At 41.8% G+C, this 20427-nt stretch overlaps 1 protein-coding gene across 2 annotated transcripts; it reads right to left on the minus strand.

Moving 5' to 3' along the window:
* Positions 1 to 387: 387 nt before the first annotated feature.
* Positions 388 to 17686, minus strand: ITIH4 (inter-alpha-trypsin inhibitor heavy chain 4). 2 transcript variants are annotated; one of them, XM_053989506.1, is made up of 23 exons: positions 17603 to 17686; positions 15438 to 15598; positions 14935 to 15039; positions 13807 to 13969; positions 13594 to 13704; positions 13378 to 13506; positions 12405 to 12521; positions 11664 to 11832; positions 10583 to 10699; positions 8938 to 9119; positions 8348 to 8530; positions 7630 to 7769; positions 6874 to 7022; positions 6423 to 6455; positions 6055 to 6102; positions 5788 to 5820; positions 5302 to 5351; positions 4940 to 4979; positions 4359 to 4472; positions 3565 to 3739; positions 2085 to 2239; positions 1218 to 1320; positions 388 to 724 (listed from the first exon to the last, which is right to left on the minus strand). In XM_053989506.1, the coding sequence occupies exons 1-23, from the start codon at positions 17675 to 17677 to the stop codon at positions 649 to 651; spliced, it is 2628 nt and encodes an 875-aa protein (XP_053845481.1). In that variant the 5' UTR covers positions 17678 to 17686; the 3' UTR covers positions 388 to 648. The 2 variants fall into 2 exon arrangements, with proteins under 2 accessions (XP_053845481.1, XP_053845482.1); XM_053989507.1 differs by lacking the exon at positions 6055 to 6102.
* Positions 17687 to 20427: the final 2741 nt, after the last annotated feature.

Raw genomic sequence — 20427 nt, forward strand, 5'->3', positions numbered from 1 at the left:
CCAGAGTTTTGCAACCAGCCAATGGCTGTTCTGCAGATGTTTCCAAAAGGGAGCCTCAGAGACTTTTGCAACAATGAACCAGAGCACAGCTGGTGTAGGTTTGCATCCCACACACAGCTCCATTCACTGCTGATTTCATGAGCTTTGAATGGTCTCACAGAACAACCTCCAAGAGAACCCTGATACAGCAATAAAATAGAAAAGGAGAGACATGGCAAACTAATACTGCCTCAAATTTCAAGGTGTTTTCACAAAATTCATGGTTCAAGACCACCACCATCCATAATCAGATATAGTTTTAGAGATCTATTACTGTTTGCATGACATATTTGTTGGCTTGGATGATGCCACTATTTATTTTTATTTGTCCACGTGTCCATATCAAACTGGGAGCTGATAATGTCAATTTTATTTAGTTCATTCACATAAATCTTCAACAACAAAACCACACTGTAGATTAGAAACCATTTTCAAGTAGCAAACAAGCAAGGACTGTCACATCTTGAAAATATAATTATTTCATGATAAAATATTTGTGACACATATATAGAGCAACAGTAAGGCTTTAACTGTGTGTTTTTCTTGATGAAAGTACCAAAAATACTTGGAAGAGCTTCATTTGCATAATTTTCTTCAAATATTTTTTTTCTAGGGAGTTAGATCTATTGACCAGCAGGAAACAGGTTCACTGGCTGACTCGAGCCTGTAATCTTTCTTGTACGACCTGAAACGAAATCAAAACAAGAGAAACTGTGATAACACAACCAAAGGGCAGGGTCAGAATTGCCCTGATGTGCAGATGGTACCAGGAGTCAGAGGCCTGGGTGGGCAGAGCTGCACCTCAGCACTCCCAGGACCTGAACACTCACAGCCTTTTTTCCCCCATCACAGATGTTTGCTAAAAGCAGTTGAAGGATAGAAAAATTTCTTCATGGTAAATCCAACTGAGGGAACACCCTCCCTATCCAGGAAAACAATGCAAGCTGTACCCCCCAGGGTATAATTATTTCCCCCCAGTGAAATAGGAGCCTTGAGCCCTATAGCATCACTTAAACAGCAAATGCAGGCTTTTGGGGAAATATTAAAATGCAAGTTATTTACAACAAAGAGGTGTGTTCTTACAAACACTCCCTCCGTTTCATTTCTTTTGACCTCTGGTATTTGCTGATCAAATACATCTCAAAGCACACCCCCTCCCCTCCCTCCATATCTGGTACCTGGAAACTTTGTGCTCAGATCCAGACACTCTCAGGAGTCTTTCCACAGCTCTCTGATCATTGTTGGAGTTACTGTCAAATTGTACTTTTGAATAAAATTGACCTAAGCAACAGACACAAAAATTATTAAAAAATACAAACCAATCAAGTGTTGCTAATTGTTTAAACCAAATGGCATCTCTAACACCAGGAGAGCAGCTCTTCATCTCAGAAAACAAACCAAAGATCAAGTTTGGATACTCCATTAGTAAGATTAGAGAATTCCTCTGTTTCATCTGTGATCTCCTGTTATCCCTAATGCTCTCCATGGGAAGGTTCAGCCTTTCTCTGATGGTTTTTCACAATTATTTCTTCCTTGTGGTTTTTGGAATATGGAGCCTCTCTGTTTGCAAAGTTTCCAAAACAACTTCAACTTAGGTCCCACCAGGATTTTTGGAGCCAAGATGTTCAGGAGCAGCTGGCTTTCATTTCCTAACCATGATTGTTTACAATTTTTATGTCCATTATTTATAGTCTGTTATTTGACATCAAATGAATTTTCTGCATCAAACATGTCATTCCACAGCACTGTTGAGGTTGAGCCCAACTATTATTTCTGTCTTATTTTAACATCTTCTAAACCCATAATGGGCTACTTAAGAGTTGTGCCACTGGTGAGTGGGCAAGCATTGTGTTATGTGTTATGTTTTCAGGGTGAGACCTCTCCTTTTTGGGATTGCTGGGCAGTAGAAGTTAAATGTCCAAAAGGAATAAATTAAAGGCAAAGTTTCACAAGCACTCCCTGAAACAAACCCCTGACTACATTCTCATTTCAGGAGCTGAGTTACAAGAGCATTTTTTGCTGCACACATCCATGCTGATACACACCCAGAACTCCAGTGACTTTGTCCGAAAAACGGTCGGTGTTCAAGAAATAGAGCCCAAGGAAATCATCTGGAAAGCTGACCAAGGCAATTTTTACTGTGACTGTATTGGGCAGTGATGCTGTAATGCTCCTTTCCTTTTCAACTGACACTTTCAGCCTAGGAAGTAAATGATGAAATTATTTCCAAGAAGAACATGAAGAAAGAATATGTATTTAACTAAGTGATATTAATTAATCAAAATAATTTGGTTTTTTGCCTTTTATCTCTTTGCAATTGCATTTTTTCCTGATCTGTTTGTAGTTATTTTTAAGCTAGAAAATATTGAGTAGAATATCTTTTCTCTCTGTGCTGCACAACAGGTCTTGCAAATATACCAGGGGACAATTTTTTTGCTGATGAATACACCTTATTATCCATAATGACAAGAAATACTTGAATGGGAAAAAAAAAATCTTACCATTTTAATAAGAACAAAGGTAGACAAAATAATTCAATCTTTTTTATGAAAAAGTATTTTTTTCCTTGGATATTTCACAAGTTTTTCAAATCTTGCCTTTCTTCTGACCCATTAATGTTATTGTGATCCCAGCTGGTCTTGGAGAACACAAACGTCACTGTCATTTTGCTCCCTGCAGAAAGGATTAACAAAGCCACCCCCAAAGTGCTGATGCAAGGGCTCGGGTGCTGGATTGAAGCAGGAGGATCATTCTGCTTGGCAAATTATACTGGGATATAAATCCAGCCAGCTCTCTGTTTGGATTGCAAGAATAATTGAAAGCAGTTGTTGTAGGACTTGTTATTGTCTAGAACTGTGTGTGTGGGAGCAGTGATGTGTGTCCTGTCTGCCCCAGGCCAGCAGGGGATCCTTGTGGAGACTTGTTCCAGCAATATAAAAAGGGTGGGGGAACCATCTACACTCAGCTCTTCCTTGTGGTACTGAAGGATCCTGCTCTAATTATGCCAACAAATGAAGTCTGCTTTTAAATTATCCCTTCTCCTGTAGTGGACATTTAGTTACAGACAGCTATTCCAACTCTTTATGCCTGCCCATAAAAAATGTCAGCTTCCCAGATGGGAGTTATTGCTAAAACTGGGGAGAAAGAAAACCCCAGCCTGTGTGGAGCCAAGTGCTGTATAAAAGGGACAGTAAATGTCAAAGCCATCACTTGGCAGTGCTTGCTCTGCCCTGGAGGAACACAAAGTGGCTGCTGGTGGCACAAGGCTGCTCTGCATGGCTCCTTTCCTTTGGAACATAAATACATGAACAGCAGGCTGATGGTGCAGTTGTTCTGGTTCTCTTTACACAGGCATGGAGAATTAAAATAAAACTTATTTTCTATAAAGATACCCTGCTGCTACTCACACTGATATACTTGCTGGAGAAAAATCTGGAAGCATTTAGTTCAGGTAAGGGGAGGCCTGAATGAACAAAGGTCTGACACATTTTCAAGTTTAGGAAAAGACAGGGAGGTGTTTCTTACCCCTGGATGGTGGAGGAGGTTGACTTTGTCCATGACAGCCAATTGTTCTTGTTATTGTGGCTTACAAGGATCGCATGAGTGTAGACATGGATTTGCACGGGGGGATTCACGTAGTTAATATCAAACTGCACAAAGTGATTTATTCCATCTCCAAGTTTCCCCATCACTGTGAGTCCTTTAATACAAATTTGTCAGGTGATTCTTCTCTTAATGTACAAAAGATCTTAATAGACAAGCTCCAGTTTTATTACTGAAACCAAGGTCTCAAATCTAGTTTTGTGGGGCATTTCTGGATTGCAGCCCCACATGCCCCAAGACTGTGGTGGGGTCACTAGAGCCTGTTTAACTCCATGCTTCCACCTCCTGCACAGAAGTGTCTCTCTTCCATAATCAGAGCAGGTGCCTGCTGCCTGGGCCATGGCTCCTCAAGGACAGGACCATGGAAAATCTGCTGTACATCCAGAGCATGCAACTTTCTGCTGGCACACAGGGACTGTGAGGTTTAAGGTCTCTACATCCTCCAAAGCCCCAAGGGCTGGGTAGGAGAACACCCTAAGGACCGAGGAGGATGTGACACCAGGAGGAGAAGGTGATCCTCAGCCAGACCTGCGAGAAATGCCCCCAGCTGTTGCACCAACAGAAAGGCAGAATTTACCACAGCTTCTCTGGTCAGTGCAAGGCAGCAGGTGTGAGATGGCTCTTCATAAGAGGGGGTTATTCCCAAAAACACCAACTGCATTCACAGACCCAGTGTCTCTCCTTATCTTGGAATTGGGGTAACATGGCTTACTCACCTTGCTCTGGATCTGACAGCAGGTGGACAGAGGTTTGTGCTCTTTTATCAATATTTAAACAGATCCTTTCATTTTGTCTGGGTAATTGCAAGAGAAGTTGTGGATGTTCATTGGCTGAAAAGAAGAAAAAGATCAGCAACAAAAAAATCTAGCCTGTGTGCTGGATAGGTACAGCAAAAATAATTTATAGATTCATTCCTAAAAGAGCAGTTATAGCTTTTATAGGATAGAATGGTTAAAAACAAAGTAATAACTGTTGAAAAGCACAACCAGACACAGCACCTTGATATGAATGAAACCAACAAATTTTAAATATAGAGTTTACTAAGGACAAGGAGCGCTTAAAAACCTTAGGCTGAAGATTTGTTGTACTGCATTTCTTATATCCTCAAGCCAGAGAGGTCTTCTCATGGAACACAGGGATATTTTCTACTTAAATGGAAAGAACTAGCCAAGGTTTGCAAGAAGAGGTAAAAGATTTTCAGAGAGTTGATGAAGTCAGAAAAAGCATTGTTGCATGAAGAAGTGTACATTACAGTTACATTAATAATTGAAATGGGACTAGGATGTGTGTCACTTACCAATAGGTTGTGCTCTTACGGCATCTCTGAACCTGGAAACTGAAATAGCTAAAATTAGTAAGAAGAGTTTAATGAAACATTTTTTTCTAAGTCAGCTGATGAACCAGGACAAATGCTGGACAGAAGCCTTTTTAACAGAGCTCTTCACTGACGGCTGTGGAGAGCTTTGCCTAAGACGAGATGTCCCAAAGGGGCACAACATGCAGAGCCTATTTCTCTCAGGATGGACCATGCCATGGGCCTATGCTCAGCTGGAGCTGTGGCAGGGTTTAGAGCTGTGTTTTCAAGGGTCACTGGGCAGTGTTGAATGCAGCACACCCAGCCCAGCCCCTCTGACCGCACTGTGAGGAAACCCCACCTCTTGAAAACATCTTCCTGTTGCTGCCAGCTTGGAGCTCAGAGCGCCACCGACCTGAAAGAAAAGGGTTTTCCCAATGTTTTGTTGCTTTGGGTTTATGCCTTGCACCTTTCTCCCTACCCTTTGGAACAGGGAATCGGTCCTGCTTGTTGCCCACTGACTTTTCTGGATACTCCAGGACTGGTGAATTATTCTGTTTTTACATCCATTTCTTTCAGCTTACTAATACATGCTTTTCCATATCTTTCACATTTATTTTCAGGAAGTATATATTCTTTTATTTCTGAAAAGGGACCAAAATTGTTTTCAAAAGTTTATAGTTCATTATAAAATATCTGTGGACTGAAATGCATATGATAAAAACTGAATTGTATATCAAGTGGGCATCTCCAATCCAAATGCATTTATATAAAATAAGATTGATATGACCCTACATATGAAATGAACTTCATAGAATTATTCTGAAGAGAAACAGAGGAGGAGTACTTACCAGCAGGTGACCCACTCTTCACTCTAAGAGCACCTGGAGAGAGAAAAAAAGTATCTGTGTTTTACTCATGATTGCATTACATCCCTTACAGGAGTGGTTCTGCTATTGAACTCCCCAGCAGCACTTTGAAAGAGGCAGCCTCCAGAAACAGGGCAGCATTGTGATTCTCTCAATACATTTCTGTAAAAGAATTAGAGCAAAACCAAGGTTCTTCACCTATAAAATTATTATTCAAATAAATGCAGTTTCCAGAGAGGAAAAAAATACCTGAATCATCCTCAGAAGGCATTCTTGAGCGGAATATTTTGAAAGATGCTTCACACATGGTAGGAAGAAGCAGAAGGCATCATTAACACTATTGACTTGAAGGACTACTTTTCCTCAAGAGCATAGATAATTTTGACCTTTGAGACTTTCTAAATGGAAGATTTTCTCCCTTTGACCCTGTTAATCCACCTAAAACCTGCACAGACTGTGGCAGGCATTGCTTACAATTTACTTCACACATTTTTTCAAATCTCAGATACTTCCCTCTATAGAACAACAACCATGAATTTTTTTGTTTGCTTTGCTTTGGTTTTTTTTCTAATTAGAGAATATGAAAATATGCTACTGGAAAAGAAGAAAACATTTACCTCGTGCTGGAAGACTGCTGGGCTTCTCATTATCTGTGAAGAGGAAGAGGGACAGATGAGTGTCATACAGTCAACACTGAATTACTTTTCCCATGTGAACCAGCAAACTGGGACAAGGGCTTCAGGTGATGAGGTTTTTTGTGCTAAAGGATGGGTATACAGAGCACGTGCAAAACTCTGACTGAGGCCATGCTTTCCCCCCTGCATTCATAGTAACAGCTCTTAGACTACCTTTAGTTAATATTTAAACAAACTGTTTTCCATTTCAATTGTAGTGCCTGTTTCATCACTTCGCCTTTAAAAAAAATCCTTCATGATTTATTTTGAAAGAAAGACAACCCCTGAACTCCTGCCTCCAATTTACCTCGTTATATCACTATCAAATGAAGCTAAGTAGAATGAAGAACAATGAATCAAGAAGAGCAGAGTGTTTCAGAGGAGCTGTTTTTACCAGCCTCGGTGGGTTTGTTTGCCAGCTCCTCCTGCTGCTGGGGTTTGGTGACCACCATGGAAGTGAGGGGTGTGAGAAAGCTGTACCGCAGGGACAGATCCAAGGCTTGGGCCTCTAGGGCCTTCTGGTCCTCTTCTTGGGCTGAAATACTAAAGTCTGTGTTAATGATGAAGCAAAAATATGTAGAGACTATGAATAAATCATCTTCAGATTCCATTACATAATAGCTGTGTCTCCACAGATATTTATTGTTGAAGGGTCAGTAGTCTTATGGGGATAACTCAGCTGTTCATGTGCCTGAAATTATGGAAATGCTTCATTCTTTGCAACACTGGAGCCTATGTATGGTTTAAATACATAAAAGTAATAGATACATGGTCTTTGAAGTATCCTGTAGACATCCATATTGTTCTATTCCCTAGCTATTGCCATTTCCTTATCTACAGACAATATTTCTGGGTGTGCAAGAACAGCTCAACACAATCCATACAACTGAAATCTATTTCATAGTAACTGCATGTAGAATGTGTTACATTATGTGTTCATATATATGAAATTGAATGTTGTAGTGCTACCATAAACTGAAAGGCACTTCATTTTCATTGTACAGTAATGTAATATTCTCCCAGTATCTTATGTTTTTGATACTGTCTAGAAAAATATTTCTTTGTATTTTCTGATAATATAATTTGTGAATAAGGAATTTGTGTTTTGAGAAGTTAGAAGTTTGTTATGTGAAGCATTAAAATCACTTACGCTTCTTCCAGAAGCTGCTGAATGTTCAAGTAAGCCCAGAGTCTCTCTATGAAATTCCCAAAGATGTATTTTTGATTTTGGAATACTTGCTCCTTCTCTTTGACATTTGCCTCTTCCTTAAGAGTAAAATTACTCATGTGCTGAAGTGGGAGAAAACTGACCATCAAAAGAGCAGCTCCATAAACTTCAGCTCTATAAACTTCATTTATAGTCACTTTATGAGACTTAATATCTTTCAGTACCAGTTGCCCTTCAATTTTGTTCTTTCCCATGGGAAAAATGCAATCCCAAAGTATCTAAAAAGCATGTATTTTAGATCTGTATTTCTGGACTTGAAACAGTGATGAAAAAGAGAGGTAATTAAATTCTATTTCAGCATTTTTGAGATGACTAATTGAGATTTCCTACTTCATTGTAACAATAGAAACCTAGAAGTACTTAAAAGGCTGAAATATTTGTATTTTGTTAAAGAATGAATAAAATGGAATTAAAATTTGTTTACTTATTTGTGAATATTTTTCAAGGTTTTTCTTTTGTAGCAAATTCAAGAGAAGGTAATTTTAACAAATTATCTGCGAGATCAAACAATGGGGAAACAGCTGAGAGCCCAAATGTAACAAACATATACTAAACACAAAACAATTCTTGAAGCCTCCTATTGTGCCACAAAGGACAGAAGGGAGAGATGTTTTTCACAATTAGTAAACTAAACACTTACTGACTGAGCTTTAATTTCCACTGGTAAAAAATCCAGCTCATTACTAATTTTTCCAGATACTATAATTTCAGATCCTTCAAAAAACAGCTTGAAATTGTTCTTGGTTAATCCTTCAATGGAATTTTCTGGATACTGCATTTCAATTTGCATTAATATTGGGGTAGCCACTTCTTGATAAAAGCCCTAAAGAAAAGCAGTGAGACAGAGAACACAGACAAATGACAGCAAAATTGTGCAAAGCAATATGTTGAAAGTCTAAAGCCCCCTTAAAAAGCCTTTTCTTTAGTAGTGCAAGACTACTGCAAACTCAGAAATTGTCCATTTCCCCTGGACAATTTCTCTTTTTACAGTACAGAAATGTGTGAGTTTCCCAGTTTGTCTGAATACAGCTGATTTGAGGACTTTGAGTCATTGATAACTTGGAGGGTACAAACCCTCAGATACCCCAAAATTGCCTTCCTCCCTCAGCTAAAGTAACAGGGAAACTCAACCCCAACATTTCATCACAGAAAATCTGTCATTTTCCTGCCAGAACTAGATATAAGCTGTAGCTGATAGATGGCTTTCCTGGCACATTCCTTACTCCTGACCTGGAGCTGCAGGGCTGCATCAGCATTTTCATAGATACGCCGTGCTATTCCCCCATTGCTCAGGGCCATTTTCTCCAGGAATTTATAACTGACATCAAACCCAAAGCCAAGGCAGAAAAGAGCATATTTCCCATTGATTGCTTTCTGAACGTTTTCTTGAATTACTTCCACATTTCTCTCACCTGTAAATGAAACAAAAACACCATTGTGCGTTTGGGTCTTTTCAAGTGCAAATAGACTGCAGCAGGTAAATGGAAAATTCTGCCTGAAGATTTTAAAAATAATTCAGAATAAAATACTAAAAAGATAGGGGATAGAATGCTGGTAATCGAATTGGAAATGAAAGCACGACTCTGCGTATGGAGTGCCAGAACATGATTCTCCCCCTTAATGACTTTTATTAGGTTCTATTGATGTTGTCATGGCTAAGTGCAAAATATTTTATAGGATTACAAGGCCAGAGGAGGTTTTTAGTACATAAGGGACACACACTACAAGTTAACAACACGAGGGATGGATACACTTCATCAAGCATTCAAAAGACAAGTACCATCCATAAAAATTATGTGTCAATTCAGAGAAGAATGGATTGGTTAATGGTGCAATTCCAACAAACTGTCAATGAACTCAGCCAGGCTTCTCTCCCAGCTCCTTTGTGTGACAGAGGAAAAGACTTTCACACCGTCACCTTACCCCATTTGAAGAGTTGCTGATGGCCGGGTATGGAGAGCTTTTTCATCAGCATTTCCAGGCAGAAACTGTTACTGCCTGTAGCAATGCCATGGGAGCAGCTCAGATTTTACTTTTTAGCTGCTTTGCTAAGGAAGGCAGCGTAGGCAATAACGCCTGACACTCCACCCTGGCCTGATTTCTAACTGCTGGATGTGGGGAGCACCGGATACTCACTGTGGCTGTGCTGGGGAGGCAGCACTGTGAGCTGAATTTTATTTAAAAACCCAAACAAAATCAGGAAATCCCAAAGCAGAATGGCTCACACAATCTAAAAGGCAGAATGATCTTATTCAGGGCTTACAGATTAAGTACTGTTGCTGACCTTGGAGCAATGCTGGTGCCACACAAAACTAAGAAAATCCCCTGTTCAAGACAAGGGGTTCAATTTGTGCCATTGCACTGGGAGTTGTTTATTTCATGCGATATTTCAATCTCAAACCTTTGGTTTGTGCTGTCATAGCTGATCACTAATTAAGACATGACAAAGAATGCAGAACAAGAAGCATCTTGAAAATATCTTAAGTTTGAGGCACAGAGGGTGAAGAAGCACAAGCAGTATCTCTCAAATAGGACTGTACACAGTATCTGCAAAATGTCCGTATTTTGTCTTCAGGTATTTTCCTTTTCTGTTTCAGCTGTGCCTGGAGTATCTCCAATTCCATTGAGTTTATAAACTGGGAAGCCAACGGTATGCAGCAGAACAATTCCCAGCTAAAGGATGTGCAGCCATAGGCAGGCAGGCTCTGCCATCACTCCCTACAGCCCTCAACAGAGCCCTCTCATATCCAGCAGTAGCACAGCCTGCGTATTCCAAAGCTCTTCTAAAACACAGGCTAGGTCTATGAATATTGGGATGCAAGTGTAACAGATAAAAACCCCAGGGGAGGGAGGACTCTGTGCAGCATTCACTCACCAGAAGTGGGCTGGCCATCTGTCAGCAAAATAATCATGGAGATGCTTTGCTCTGGCAACCCCTCGGCTTTCTCCAGCACACCCACAGCAGCCAGCAGGGCACCACTGATATCTGTGCCTGCAATGAGAGAGCATGCATCGCTCACCTAAACAGGAGAATCATCTGCAGAGATTGCTGCCCTTCATCTGCAGAGGCCCTGCAGACTTGTTTAAAGTTTTCTGCAGGAAGTAATCCTTCCGAGAGGAGGATTTAGGGACTTAGCCTACTGGACTTAATTACCGGGTGTTATATTGCAACGGCAGTGCCGGAGTATTCTCTTGGGAAGATTTTCCACACATATGTCATGGGAAATACAAACATGCTAGAGCCATTAAAGAGTGCTTAAGTAAACACACTGTCATCTGTTAACCTATACTTAAGAAAAGTTTCCCTGTCTTCTATAAGAAGTCAGAGAAAAGAGCTGAGCATGGGTGAGTTTATTGGTGTTAGCGCCCGGGGTAAGGAAGCTTCTGTTCATACAGACAGTGTAACATTAAAGGGAGACAGAGCCCTTGAGATGTGATTAAAACTAAACAATAACACCAAGCACATTGACTGAGGCAGCAACTGAAATGCCACACGTCTGTTTTGCCTGTTTTATTTATGTGGCGTGGCTTACAAGGGAGTATAGCTTTGGATGTGCTTTTTTTTTTTTTTTACAAGGACGCTCAATATAAAAAGAAAAAAAAAATCAGCAAATTGCTATCAAATGTTGAATGAATTACCATTTTTCTGTATAAAAATTATGCTACCAAGGCATCTTCTAACTGTCTCTGTGATAAAAATTGGAAACAAAACTTGGTGGCTTTGGTTCATAGATGTGCTGTAAGCATCTCTTATATACCTGTATCTATCTCATAATGAAGTCACCACTCTGACCACTCACAGGCTTTCTTTCCCACTCATCACTTATAAGTCTTAAAAACTGACCTGCTTTGTAAGCACTGGTGGTAGCTCTGGGGCACTATATAATTAATAAAAATAATTATTTTCTAAGCAATTCATTCCACTGGGTGCATATTTGTGCTACGAGCACGTGTACCTCCCCTGGCAGTGAGAGTCTGCACGAGTGCTGCAGCACTGGCCACGTTCTCCTCAGTGGCTGGCAGCAAAGAGCTCTTCCACTCCACAACTTTGTTGTTGAAGGTGATAAAGCTGAAATGATCTTCTTGGCGAAGGTCCTGCAAAATCTTCAACAGGGCATCCCTTGTCTGTTCCAAGGAGAAAACAGTGATTTTGATTATTTCCACTTCTCTGCCTGAACTGGGATTGAAATTACAGTGTAATGAGAGAGTTCTCAACAGCTCTGTTCTAGATGCAGCCCTATGCCTTTATTAAACCCTAATGGTATGTTTTAGGTTGAGACCATCAGAAACAGACAATTCACTTAACCTACAGACACAAAATCCAGCCTATGAGGGCTGTAGGGAGCTTGTCTACTCTCAAGCAGAGCTACACAGTCATCAATAAACATAAAACAGATAACAGATAAATTAACTCTCTAAGCTTCATTAAAGAAAACTATAAACACAAAAAGTCCTGCAAAAATACAGAAAATTCTCTCTGCCTCAATGTTTAATACCCATGAAAATAGTTGTGTCAGAGTTGCTCCTTAATATCTTTAATCTATGCATTTGTATTTTCAAGCATTTCTGTAAGTCTGAACCTTTTGCCGTGTACAAAACCACTGTGTGCCTCCAGTGAAAAATTCCCAGTTGCTTCCTCAGAAGGCTGGGGTGTATGTGCCTGCTGCTAACAGAGGTCATGCTTTGTGGGAAGTTACCTGTTCAATTTTTCTGCCTGTCATGGAGCCACTTCGGTCTATAACAAAGATGACATTTTTGGGAAACACTGGCATTTCTTGGGGTGCAAAGTAATGGACAAAATACCCATTGACAATCTGAAATACAGAATGTGAAATCACCTATAAAAGTACATCTAAAGAAATAAAAACTAAATCTTAACATTCTGGCATATTAAGAAGTGGGGAGCATGCTCAGCATTCTGCTCTCTCGATAAGCCCAAATAAAATAACTTAAATTAAAGAAAGTAAAATGTATTTCCTAGCTGGAAGCAAGACTGTCTGTAGAGAGAAAATTGCCAGAGAGCAGGATGCATACATACATATATATTAGACACCTCAGTGTCATATGTATGATATATGCATATTATCACTGTGTATCACATTACCTCTTTATCGTTACCTGTGAGTACATCTCTGCTGAATGACAGTGGCTGCCACCTTTTAGCACACCCATATATACTTCATTAGTGAAATGATATGGAAAATACTCTATTTTATTCCCTAGAATATGCATTGGTTCATAAATATTTGTTAAGTTCCTGCTGTATTTAGTTATGCCTCAGTTATCACAAAAAACACAGAGACAAAGCACCATTTTAAGTTATATAAATCACATTCCTCTAAAATTTGTTCACAAGAAACCACAAATACACTCTAGAGGAGCCAAAATAATAATAAAAAAGAGTGTAAAGAGACTTCTATGAAATACCAGTATAGATTGGGTATTTGAATAAAATTTGAAAGATTGATTTTTTTTTCCTAAGTGATCCTTTTTTGTAATATACAAAATATTACCCAGTATCACCCTCAGTTCCTGCTGACCCTAGATTAATGGGAAGAGCTTTTTGTGTCATTCTTGGTGTGTCAAAGCAAATGTTGCTTTTTTGCTGATTGCACTTCACATTCATACTTATCTGTGATCTAAAAGCTTTTTCATTAATTTTTTTTTTACCTGTATATCACCTGCAGTAGCTTCTCTCTTAACATCATAACGCACAACAAAATCACCATTGAGGAGCGTTTCATCAAGTTCAGAATTTTTCTTCTGTTGATCTAGAGTTGGCTTAAATAAAATATGAGCCTGCAAAGCAATCAGAAGGAAATATCTAAAACAATATAGCTCAGAGCTGCCACTGGCAGTAACCTCTGGCGGCAGCTGCTGCTTTACCTTGGTTTCGTTCTGCACTTTGGTGAGTGCCTCAGTTAACTCGTTTGTCATGAATGTGCTGTCTGTCTCCAAGAAGTGAATGCCCTGGGGCTCGAAGATGTGCACGTCGATCTGGCAGAGGAGAAGACGTGAACATCAGCGTCTCAGAGGGAACATGGCTGTGCTAAAACCCACGGCACTGCTCCCTGCCCAGCCCTCCCCAGGACAGCTCACCTGGAAGTGCTTAACGAGCTGCTTGGGCCGGACCTTGATGAGCAGCTCGTACTTCCCCAGCTGCCGCTTCAGCAGCTCCTCATAGGTCAGCTGAAAAGTGACTTTGCTGGCAGCTGCGATGCTGACAGACACGTGGAACTGCTCCAGCTTTCTGTCTGTAATTCTGGGGGGGGTGGGGGGGAAGAACAGTGATTCACCTCCTTGTGATGGCTGGGGTTTGTGAAGTGTGCAAAATAATTTGCACACTTTTATTGTGGCCCCTCTAAGGGGTCACATGGGATAAATAAAAAGAGTAGCAGTAAATATTTTTCATCATAGAGAGGATTTTTTACATTGCAGGTGCTACTATGTACATCACATATTGTACATTATATTAACATGTCATGGGTGCAAGCTGAGAAATGGAGCAGAAACCTCTTCATGCCTCAGAGTGAATACCTGTGAAGCACAGATTAAATATACCCTGAAACTGTAATATCTGTTCAAGTGCCATGGTCCTCTGTGCTTGCAAGGAGGCAGACTCAGCACTGAGCATCATCCCAGTGTGGCAAGGTGCTCTTGAATGACAGTGACCAAGGCTGGATGGAGCTCTGAGCAGCCTGAAAGGTGTCCCTGCCCATGGCAGGGGGCTTGGAACTAAATGATCTTTAAGGTCCTTTAAGGACTTTGACCCTGAGATTAGCTCAATTGTTCAGAGCATGGTGCTAGTAACACCATGGTTGTCTGTTCAATCCCTCTATGGCCCATTCACTTAAGAGTTGGACTTGATGATCCTTGCAGATCCCTTTCAAGAACATTCTGAATCTGTGATTCAGTGATTCTATGACAGCAAGTCCCAAGGCACTGGTAAACAGGGATGCTTCTTACTGGAGCCCATTGCAAGACCACCTATACATCATATATATGTGAATTTATAGATATATGTTAAAAATGTATATATCTATATATATATATAGATATGTATACACACACACAAAGATACACTGTCCCTCCCACCAAGAACCCAAGGTTGATTTTCACTGATTTGACCCCACTAGATGTGGCTATCTCCAGGATTTAATCTGCTCCCAGCCAAACAGGAAGCCAAGGAGGGGTGTTGGAGCAGTCTTACTCAGAACAGCAACATACTTGACGAGGCCAGCGCTCTGTCCCTGCGAGACTGCCGAGTCATACTCATTTTGAGCAGCAGTTTTCTCCTTTATTATTCCTGGGTATACTTCACCATCAATGGACCTGTTTGGTTTCCATGAAAATTAATTTATATTAGAAGGAATTCACCGAGGAAAGAAACTCAACAGAAGTTTTTTTGTGGCTCTCTGGGCATGAGCAAGGGAGACTGGTTCCCAAATCCCGCCCCACCCAGGAGGATGCCAGGAGCCACCAGCACAACACATCCCTTGTCCTTACAGAGTCTTGAGGAGGCTGGAAGCAGGAGAAACACCACCACTGAGCACATCACCCACCCTGTGCAGCAGGTAGCCAGGCCCTGGGCACCTCTTTTCTATTTGGCTGCTTACTACTTAGCCCCAGAGAGCATTTTTGCAGAGGACCCTCTTTGTGCTCTTTCTTTGAGCAGAAAGATGAACCCCCCAAGCTGCCTCCTTTACACTGCAGGTGAGGACTGGTCCTACATGGAGAAGTTGGTGATGAAGGCTGTCTTGGGTAACTCCACTTCAAAGGTGGCCTCTTGGGATTCATTTGCTCGGTTGACAATTCTGCTGGTGATGACAGTGTGAGCAAATCGTGATGTGACCTTGCAGTCCACATGGAGGCTGTATATTTCAACAGCATGCTGGAAAAAAAAATAAACAAACTGAGACAGACTGACGCAGGTTTTGCTCTCAGGCCATCCTTACCTGGATGATGCTGTTGGAAACGTCTGATGAAGAAATGAACTGTTAGAAAGCCTGGCGGGAACTGGGGAGGGGATTGTTCTGAACCAGTCTGCTTATTTCTTTCTCTGAAGCCACAGCCACTGTCCCATGCAAAACCTGCAGCTACATCTGCATTTTGCTGCTCTACAGAAGCTTCTGTTTAACCTTTTTCTCTCCTTGGGGGTACAGTGAAGCTGCTGCTGCATCACCCCAGTGCATTGCCCAAGATTTTCCCGAGGAAGATCAGAAGCCTCTTTAAGCCTGACCCAGAGAAGGGCCCTGGCTTTTGTGTGACTGTTTATTTGCTCTCCCAGCTGTTGGCTTTGCTTCCTGTTTTCCAGCTTGGTATCTTGTGTCCCACAGGATGTTTAGCAGGCTTGAAACCTTGTATGGGTCTCCCAGGCACTGGTTACCCCTCACTGGTTACACAAGCAAAGATGTCCTTTGAGCACTCATGTTTCTCCTGGTCTGGTTCTTCCAGGGCCCCTGATACCCGAAGGAGGAGGGCACCATTCTAGAACTGCCTGGAGCACCCCAGAGGGTGGCTGAACTGAGAACTGCCTGGAGCACCTGCCTACATGGACACCTCCTTTTGCATTTGGGATGTCTCTCTAAAGGTCTTACCCATGTTCCAGCAGTGGCACTAAGAAAGGCTGATCTGGGCATTACCAGCCTCACAACAGTCCAATAGCTGATTAAAATAAAAAAGCTCAGCAACAGAGTATATCATTGCACTTCTATTTTTATTTTTCCAGCTTCCATGTCTTTTGAATGGCTAATTGATCTTTAGCTATTTTTATAATTAATCTCCTGTACTTTGCTTGCCAATTAAAAGCATCCAGTGGCTTCTTCTCCATTAGGATAATGGCTGAAATTCAAAACTTGGCTGCCCTGCCATACTCAAACCTGCCCATGGCACATTCAGAGCGTGGTTTTGCCATAAGGAGCACCAAGCCCCAAGCTGTGGCTCACTGGGGGAGTGCAGGCACGTGGTGGCCGTTGCTGCCCACTGAGGATCCTTCTAACACAGGAGGAGCTTGTCCTGTGCAAAATTTACCTGGAGCATAATCTACTCTGCTGCCAGGTGCCCAAGGGATGCTGCAGGGAGGAGGACCTGCATCTCCCGCACTCGCCCAGCCCCAGCAACATTTTAGGCTGTGGCCAGCACAACCCAGGGGTCAGCGGGATGCAGCATGGGGAGGAGCTTTGCTGTACCCCTGGTGAAAGAAGCAGAGGACCAGCCCCAGGCATGCACCCAAAGGCAAAGGCACTGTGGGCCCATACACCCCATCCACGGCTTCCTGCAGAGCTATTGGCTGCCCCTGAAGCAGCCACAAAGCCTGGCCATGCCCCCCAACATCTGTCTGCATTTTAGTTCCACTTCACCCTTTTTTGAATAGGCATAATGGACAGAGAAATCTGACTTAAAGCATCCTCTTCCTCTCTAATTTTGATTTTACAATGCCACCAGTCACCACTGTGATGGTACAAAACAAAGTTTGTTCCTCCAGACAGTGCAAATAACTTTCTACTTCCCTCTTTTCCATTCCATATTTATTATTAAACACTCATCAGAAACCTCCTGGTACTGCATAGTGCTTGTTTGGTCCTGTGTCAAGATCCAAACCTCATCCAGTATCCAAAGCAGAGTTACTGATCTCTCAAATTTGATATCTTACATTCTGAAGAAAGAGATTCATCAAACATATCTGCAAGTGTCTCCTGTTATATTTGTACTGTAACAGCCCAAACAAACAACCAAAATGACCTTAAAAGGACCCAAAGCTCTAAAATCTCAAGACAATCCACCCAAGTCTCCCTGGGAGGTGGTTACCAGAGGAGTTACCTGCACTACCTGGCCAGCTACCATGATACCACCACATCAGCAAATGAGATATTGATAATAAAAATAAAGCAAATACCTTCTGATCATTAGTTTCTGCTAATACTATGAGTGAGGAAAAGACCATCAATGCAAGAAGTGTTCTCTGCTCCATTTTGGGAAAAGCAAATTTTCAAATGAAATCTCTATTTATCTTAATCAGTTAATGAGTAACAAGTACTTGGGGATATCATGTAGACTTTGAAGAGACACAGAAATGTAATATTTACCCATTAAACATAGGTACAACTTGGACTTGGTTAATGCTTATTTTTCCAACAGATCTTTGCTCTTAAACATTAGAATTTTAGTGTTTCATAACACATAAAATTAAGAAATTTCTATATATTTTTTAAAAAATTAGATTTAACTGTGTCACATGAAATCCCTTGGGCAGATGACTTGGTCTGTGCAACAAGCTGCAGGAATCTCTACCATATTCCACAGTAATCATTTGAACGGGCACATCCTTAACATTATCACAAGCACTTCAGAGATTTGGAGATTGCCAGGACAGGCAACATTCACATGAGATATTACAGCTGATGGCTTTCTCAACCTTTGTGCCTCCCTGCCCAACTGGCCATGATCCTTGGTAGGTAATGCCATTCATTAAAACGATTCATAAATTAACACAAAGATCCTGTGGAAATATAAGCATCTGTGTTTTCTTCATGCCTGTTTTACAAAGTGTCCATGTGGAGAGCAAGCTTCTAGTGGCCTCGGAGTTGCAAGGAGACACTAAAGCAGAGCTCAGTAATTTATTACTTACCAGACTACAAGTTCATGACAAAGAATGTGCTAAGCACAGCCTGGTCTTACAAGCCTTATGCTTTAAGTAACTCTTTAAAAAATAAACTTTATTCCTCTCAGGCAGACTGTTTATACTACTTGCAAATACCATATTCTTTATAGCAGGACATGCTTAAAAGACAAAAAATTAAACTGCAATACATTCGATTAACTTGTACAACTCGTGTAATGCTTTAATCCCTTAAAATACACAGGATTAGACACTTAGTGGCCTAAGACCTGCAAGAGCCAAAGCTTTAATTAAGTGGATCTGTCATCAGTTTTCTAATGCCCATGTGTAATATCACATGGATGTTAAAGAGCTGCTTTTGCTGCACAGATTTAGGCTGCAGTGTCAGCTCTGCCCCTCACGTTTTTAGATGAAGTCCACATTAAAAGACAAGAAGACCAAAAAAATGCTCAGTCCTTATTGTCACACTTGGAAGCAGCGCAAGTAAATGAACATGACAACATCCTGGAAATAGAGCTGTTTGCCAAATCCCACTTTTCTGGCAGATACCTTACCTGGCTTCCCTGTAGAATCTGTGTGATACACAGAGGTTTCTGTGCTTTGTTAAATCAGCACCACCATAGCCAAAGCAGGGTCTGAAATACAGCATCCCCCTGTCCTGCTACCCCGCCCGCAAACCTGCAGGTCAGGCCCTTGTACTGCAATAAGGAAAGCAACAACATTTTGTCCCACTTGTCCCTCACCATCATTTCTATAACCATTGAACAACCTCCTTCCAGCTTCCCAACACAGATTAATTAAGGAGGGTTTGTTAAACCCAATGCAAAGGCAGCTCCAGTATTATCAGGGCAGCAATTTTTTCCAACATGACTTTTTTCAAGCTCTGGAAATATATTTCTTGGGAAAAGGCTTTGACAACGTACCTGTGAGGAGCCTGTGCTCCATGGAGAAATTGTGCCTGCTAAAGCAAGGAGGTGGGGTCTGGCCTGCAAATAATAATCTTTTTAAGTGAAAAAAGCAGGGCAAGGCAATGCATCAGCAATATCTTTAAAGAAGCTTTCCCCTTAAAGCCAAAGGATTTGCTGCTGCCTAAAGTGAGCTCCTCTCCACAGCCTCTCTGTGAGCATTGTCACATTTTATCTGTCACATATTTGGGACACAAAAGCCAAATATGATACATTTCACGGTGCACAGAGAACTTTGGCATCACTTTTACCTCTTAATCATATCTAGTCTGTGTAATATGAAAGTAACTTCTTTAACAAAGGCGGCATCTGCCTTACCATCCCCAGACGTCCCACAGGGTGTGTGGGAAGCATGGCAGGTGCCCACAGAGGGTCCTCTGTATTTTAGCACAAATATCCAGCTGAGGGGAAACATTCTGGGGTTTGGGAGAAAACAGGTTTGATGTTTAAGGCAGCAAATTAAGAAGCAAACTGCATTGAAAAACAAAACAGCTTCCCCTCAGAGTGTGCTGGTGTTGTACAGAGACATTCGTTGGGTTCTCATCTCCATGGTAAGGCAGGACATGGCGGCTGGGTCTGGCGCCCCACTTCTCATTTGATCCAGTGGGACAGGAGGAAAAAGCCGCTGGGAAACGAGCTGAAATCCCTCCCTCTGTGCTGGGGCACTCTGAGAGCGGGGCCTCTGCCCTCGCAGCTGAGCTGCATGAAGGGAAATCATGGCTCTGCTGCCCTGAAGGGTGTGAAGGGAGAGATGTGGGGGAGAACTGTGAGGGGAAAGCCATGAGCGGGAAACCGTGAGGGGAGAACCGTGAGCGGGAAGCCGTGAGGGGAGAGCCGTGAGGGGAGAGCCACCACCCTGTGCCATGCCGCCACCCTGAGGGCCCTCGCCAAGGTGCCGCTGTAGGCAGCACAGATCTGGGTGAAGTCTCCAGGTTTCTGTGCTGCCCCTTTGATCAGCTCCTCCTCAGCTCCCTCTTGATGAGGGCATGGTGTGAAGAAATTACATTGACACTGAGACTGTGTCATCCGGGTGTTTTTCTCTTGCATTTGACAGACAAAATCATTGCCTGTAGTGCCAAAGTGCCCACAGAATTAATCTGAATCCAAAGTGAAATGAGTCACCACAGTGTGCCAAGC

Source organism: Vidua macroura, chromosome 13 (assembly GCF_024509145.1).
Source record: "Vidua macroura isolate BioBank_ID:100142 chromosome 13, ASM2450914v1, whole genome shotgun sequence".
NCBI lineage: Eukaryota > Metazoa > Chordata > Aves > Passeriformes > Viduidae > Vidua > Vidua macroura.

Excerpts from the sequence above, each read along its gene's own strand:
- ITIH4 (XM_053989506.1), bottom strand. The coding sequence starts at position 17,677 with ATGGAGCAGAGAACACTTCTTGCATTGATGGTCTTTTCCTCACTCATA. Across the intron at positions 7,770-8,347 it reads TGGAAATTAAAGCTCAGTCA|CACATGAGTAATTTTACTCT; the intron begins GTAAGTGTTTAG and ends CTCCCACTTCAG. Across the intron at positions 7,023-7,629 it reads CAGCAGCTTCTGGAAGAAGC|TATTTCAGCCCAAGAAGAGG; the intron begins GTAAGTGATTTT and ends CACAGACTTTAG.